The sequence below is a fragment of the Orycteropus afer genome, unplaced genomic scaffold, assembly GCF_000298275.1.
Source record: "Orycteropus afer afer isolate SDZICR_OR568_19922 unplaced genomic scaffold, OryAfe1.0 scaffold00047, whole genome shotgun sequence".
NCBI classification, from domain to species: domain Eukaryota; kingdom Metazoa; phylum Chordata; class Mammalia; order Tubulidentata; family Orycteropodidae; genus Orycteropus; species Orycteropus afer.
Genome location: NW_006921634.1, coordinates 1,031,787 through 1,037,786, shown reverse-complemented (window position 1 = coordinate 1,037,786; position 6,000 = coordinate 1,031,787). Strand labels below are relative to the sequence as shown.

The window sequence follows — 6,000 nt, the reverse complement described above, 5'->3', positions numbered from 1 at the left end:
TTAATTGGTTTCCCTTTTCTTTGTTGAAGAGGGTCTGTGCAATCCTTCTGCCTAGTCCGCCATCTTGCCCCGCCTCCGAAGCTGGACTTTATGAAGAAGAACGTGGCATAAGGATTAGGGAAAGACTTAACAACCTGCAATAGGCAGATGATACAACCTTGCTTGTTGAAAGTGAAGAGGACTTGAAGCATACACTAATTAAAATCAAAGACTACAGCCTTCAGTATGGATTATACTTGAGCATAAAAAAAAACAACTGGATCAATAAACAATATCATGTTAAACAAAGAAATTACTGAAATTGTCAGGAGGTTTATTTTACTTGGATCCGAATTTGACGCCCGTGACGTCAGCAGTCAAGAAATCAAATGATATAATTGGGCAGATCTGCAAAAGACCTCTTTAAAATGTTAAAGAGCAAACATGTCGCTTTGTGAACTGAAGTGTGCCTGACCCAAACCATAGTATTTTCAGTTATCTCATATGTATGCGAAAGCAGGACAATGAAAAGGGAAGACTGAAAAAGAATTGACACATTTGAATTATGTTGTTAGTGAAGAATATTGGTTTTACCGTGGACTGCCACTAGTACAGACAATTATCTTGGAAGAAATACTGCCAGGATGCTCCTTATAAACCAGGTAGCACAGATTATTGGGAAGGACTCATGCTTGTTAAAGTAGGAGATGAGTGAAAAAGGGGAGACCCTCAATGAGATGGATTTACACAGTGGCTGCAACAATGGACTACAATACCTACTATTTTAAGAATGGCACAGGGCAGGGCAACATTTTGTTTTGTTATACATGGGGTTGCAGAGTCAAAACTGACTCAGTGGAACCTTACAACAGCAATCTTTATGAGAAACAGAATTCCTTGTTTTCTCCTGCAGAGCTTAGGTGGGTTTAAGCCACTGACTTTTCATTTAGCAGCCAAGCACTTAAACATTGTGTTCTTAGGGCTCCTTGACTCCTAACAAACCTTTATATAGGTGCAAACTGTAGTACTTTGGAAGTACTTACTTATACTTTAATTTTATCTCCTCTAGATTGGCATTGATTCTGTGGAGTTTTGTTTGGTTTTGATTTTTAATTTCTTTTTTTCCATGTAGTGTTTTGCTTTTATCTTCTACCCATTGGTATGCTTCAATTCTTAGTATTTGGCTTACTATTTTCTCTCAGTTCATTTACTGATGTGTGTTGCTTAATATCCACTTGGATGATGTCCAACTGCATATACATCCTTGGTTCTGTAAGTTTTTTTTTTTTTTTCTCCCTAATGAAAGCTCTCCTATTGTTTATTTCCCCCTAATGGTTTTATAGACCCCCAGACCTAGACTCAGGCAGCACTGGACCACAGGGGAATATAGCTAGGTGAGGCAGAGGGCATAGCTCTGGTTGTGGGCTCTTGGGCCTCCTGTTAGGCAGGCAGGTGGTGGGGTTGCTTCTCCTGCTCATGTGGGCTGGATGTGCTCTGCTTACTCCTTGCTTGCTTCCTCTTGCTCTGCTCCTGCTGCTGTCCTCCAGCCTGTCCCAGCAGTTCCAGCAGCAGCAACAGAGGCAACAAGGACACCCAAAAGCAGACTCCTGTAAGGTTTTTAACATGTTATTTGTACAACATACAAGTCATAACATCCACAGAACATATCATGGACACTAAGAGACATACGCCTGTATTTGTGTCCTAAAGAACCAAAAAACAACAAACTCACATGCCGTCAAGTCTGATCCAACTCGTAGCTACCCTCCTTGGGTTTCCGAGGCAGTATCGCTACAGGAGTAGATTGCCCAATCTTCCTTCCGAGGAGTGGCTGGTAGGTTTGAACCAGTAGCCTTCTGGTTAGTAGTCAGTTGTCCTTAAGTGTCACCTTTAAACCATTGGCTCCTACAACGTATTTCCACTTACATGTTTCATTGGCAGCCTCAAACCATTTTGAAAGTGAACTCTTCTTCCAAAAATACTTTTATCTTGCAGCTTTACTGTTTCTAATGATGATGCCACTAATGATTTCACTTTAAAGTACTTTTTATTTCTCTTTGTTCTCCAATTGTACTATTTTATTATCTAAAGTCTATAAACAGTTCTTAAAGACCTAGACATTCTTTTTTAAGTCTGGGGTTTTACACTTTAGTACATTTCAGAGAAAATAGTTGCCAGTTCTTTGTTTGACTAAATTAACTTCATTAACAAAAGGACCTCTTAATAGTAAAATTAAAATGAGGAGGTACATATTCAGAGAAAAAGACAGTTCTTTTCAAGAAAACTCAACAGCCTTATACTCATATATTTAAATTTATCCTTTTCTCATTTATTTCTCATTTTATCGACCCTTCATGCCACAGTGGTTAGGCATTCAGCTGCTAACAAAAGGGTGGTGGTTTGAACCCACCCATTGGTTCTGTGGGAGAAAAGACCTGGCAGTCTAGTCCCCAAAAAATTAAAGCCAAGAAAACCTTACAGGAGAAGTTCTTCTCTATCACATAGGGTCATTTCAGCAAAGTAGATCCCACACTGACATTTGGGAACAAGAGGCTCATCATTTACATGTGTAAATCTCAGTATCCTCCAGTGTGTCTGACATAATTCTGTATACAAAATTAAGTTGAAAAAACATTTATAGGACAAGTTTCCTAATGACTATATTTTCAATGCAACTTAAACCCTAGATTTAAAGTTGCAGCAGTTGTTCATCTATATGTGAATTTAGGGTTAAAAAAAAAATAGAATTAAACTAAAGATATAGGAAAGCTTGAATTTTAGGGTTTTTTTTTTTTTTTTTGGTTTTAATTTTCGTTTTCAAGTTAAATACGAAAATCTAGAAGTATATTTAAAAAAACAATCGTGGTACGTTGAGATAAGTGAGGTTCAGGTGGAGATGTGAAAAGTTGCCTCTTACTCTTAATTTGTGACATCCTAACTCTTGAGACTGCCATATTTTTGGTTCTCTTTTCCCTATAATACATTGGGATTGTAACTAATAATTTAAAGCTATTTTAAATACAAGTTGATATTTTGTTCTTAAGTCATACACTCTTATAATTTTCATAATTTTATACTTTTCTCTGAAAAGATCATTTACCTTTCTATAACGATGCTCAGGCTGATACTTTATATTCTTAAAATAAGTAAAATGCTTATGGCTGAGGAATGGCTATAGTAGGTTTTGTTAAAAGTTATAAATATTATTCCTGATTTACTGGATTTTTCAAGTAAAGTGCCTTCAGTTGCTTCCCAGATTCTTTGAAATACAATGTTCTTAGGAATTACAAAATATTTTGCCTTTAAAAATCAGGTAGTTTTTAAATGAGAAGAAAATTTTATTTCCCTGTTTTAAGGTGTATCCTTTAATGACAAGTCACAACATAGTTTTTAAAAATAAATTTTTAGAAATAAAAGGCTAAACATTTCACTTGAGTTAAATGAAACATTTTCAATACTGTACAACTATGAAATATATATCCAAGTCACTTTGGGACTCAATAATACAAATGAAAGTAAAGTATATTTATTTGGGATTGTGGTTCCCACACAAATACGGTTTTCAGTTTCTTTCTCTTATATTTCATAGGGTTGGTCTTGCTGTAAGAGAAGAACAACTGATTTTACTGATTTCTTAAGCATTGTAGTAAGTATTACTTTTTTTTTTTTAACTGAATTATATTCTCCAAAGTATACATTTTAGGGAATTCCATATTTAAGGCATCTGATTTCTGATGTCTGTTGCCTGACCCTGTTAACTTGCAAAAAAAAACATTCTTCTTTTATTATGGAGCTCTCATGTCTCCTTCCATAACCTCTAAAATAAGGACTTTATCTCACTGTTTTAGAGAGTAAAGTTTCAGGGAACTAATTGTTACTAATTTAAATTTGTTATTGACATTGGTAGTCTTGAAAGAACATCAAAAAGAAAGAAATAACAGGTAGCAATTTAAAACATTCTAAATTAAGAACAATAAATTTTGCATCAAACCTGAGATACCATCAAGGTGCACCATTATTTTATATACCACTTGGAAAGAAAAGTAAAGGTGCTGATAAACTGATAGGCCATTGAATGTGTAATTTTGGTAATGTTAAAAATGTATGTATGACTCAGTGGAATGTGAGTAAGGGTAGCTAGTGTTTCTTGAAATTTACTACCTACCAGATGTCCCAGGTACTCTGTATGTATTATTTGATTTAATCCTCTCCAAAAAATCATAAAAGTGCCATTGTCTCCATTTTACGGATTAGGAAACTAAGGTTTGAAAAGGTTAATTAACCTGCTCAAGGTCACATAGCTAGTTACCAAGAGAAGTGCAACTTAAGTGATTTTTTGTATATAAATAATTTATAGAGCCTCTTTGTAAGATACTCCAGAATTTGTCTCCTGCTTTCTTTGTGAGAGACCTATTTTCGATTCCTAGCCAATGCAGCTGAAGCATAGCCAGCACTCGTTTGTCATTGAAGGCTTACATGTTGCTATGATGCTGGATAGGTTTCAACATATCTTCCAGACTAAGATGGACTAAGAAGAAAGGCTTGGTGATGGACTTACAGAAATCAGCCAGTGAAAACCCTGTGAATCTCAGTCGTTCAGTCCACCGGGTTGGACAATAAACAGCAATGATGCAAACAAGAAGCTTATGCTGTGTATTTAATGGAATAAGTTAGGTATTTACGAAGAGTAATTCAAAGATTTAACATGCTTTACTCAAAGTGGAAAGTAATTTACAAATACACCTACTCCTTCCTCCAACACTATTTTGTTACCTGACATTTTGTATTAATGAATAGTAAACTCTGATTGTTTTGCACTTATCAACTCATATCTGGCAGTAATGGATTCCAGGTTCCCTGAGGAAGTACCTTATGGGCAGATACTGTGTTCATGTAGAAAGGAAGCTCAATATTTCATGGTATTTTACCACCCAGGAGGGAAAAGTGGGGGCAGTCTCCCTGAGGTTCCAGGTAAAGCAGAGAGGGCTGGAATGGGGCTAGTGGGGACATGACACTTCCTGTAGGGTCCTGGGTACACATAGGGGGCTGAGGCCAGGGCAGCAGGAACCAGCAGCCAAAGGTGCCCTGCCATCTGATTAGGGAAGAAGTGGGACCCCAAGGTCTAGCCCCAAGTCCCCACCCTGAGGGGCAGCAGGGATAGGACAGGCTGTGGTCAGGAGGAACCCTGAGATGTAGCACTTGTGTGCCTAGGGCCTGCGAGATCCCGCTTCAGCTAACTGGCATCCATACAGCCCCCTGTACTCCTGGATACCCCCTCCTGGTGAGAGTAGGGCAGGCTTCCCAGATGGAGGTAGGGTCAACAGGTGAGGGGCCAATAGCAGCTATAGTTTAAGGTCAGTGACAGAGTCCAGAGCTGGCTGGCATGGCTTCAGAGGAAGTTCTGAATTGTTGATTATACTTGGGCCCAAGGTAGGCAGAGCTGCCCAGTGAGAGTTGAGAGATGCTCAGGTGAAGGGCCAGTGGGACTATCCAACAGGCAGCATGCACCCCACCCTGGCATGCAGACCCTCTAACCCATAGGCAGAGAGCCTTCCGCCCCTTACAAAGCCCCCCACAGTAGTTTTGGGGTCATTGAGGAGATGAGCCAAGGCTAGTCATTCCAAAAATAATAGTGAAGGCAGGAGCAGTGAGAGACCCTGTTTATGGTGAGAGGGGCAGCACTTGGGCCACCTTGGCTCTGGAAGACTGGGCAACCCTCTCGTGGAGGCTGAGCTCTCCTAAGATGACATGCGGAAGGAGGGGGCAGTGGTGGCAGGTGACTTCAGCAGGACGTTCACGGTACAGGTGAGGGAGTGAGGTGATGTGGTCGTCCTGCATTTTTGTATAATGCCAATTTTAATACAATAACCTGATCCTTGGAACCTACCTATCTTGGTAAGTGAGGAGTATGGCAAGTTTGGAGTCATATTTTTAGTTTGTAAAATGGGTCAATGTGATAAAAGTAAAAATAAAATAGAATTTATCAGTAAAGATTTGGAAAAATTGTATTTCTATAATTAG

The 6,000-nt window shown here is 38.6% G+C and overlaps 1 protein-coding gene across 1 annotated transcript in view; it reads left to right on the top strand.

The window, feature by feature from the left end:
• CHORDC1 (cysteine and histidine rich domain containing 1) overlaps positions 1 to 6,000 on the top strand; it is a 42,235-nt gene that overhangs the window by 13,115 nt on the left and 23,120 nt on the right. Inside the window, exon 3 of the mRNA XM_007938091.2 lies at positions 3,569 to 3,625. Coding sequence (XP_007936282.1) covers positions 3,569 to 3,625 — 57 coding nt within the window. The remainder of the gene's footprint in view (positions 1 to 3,568; positions 3,626 to 6,000) is intronic.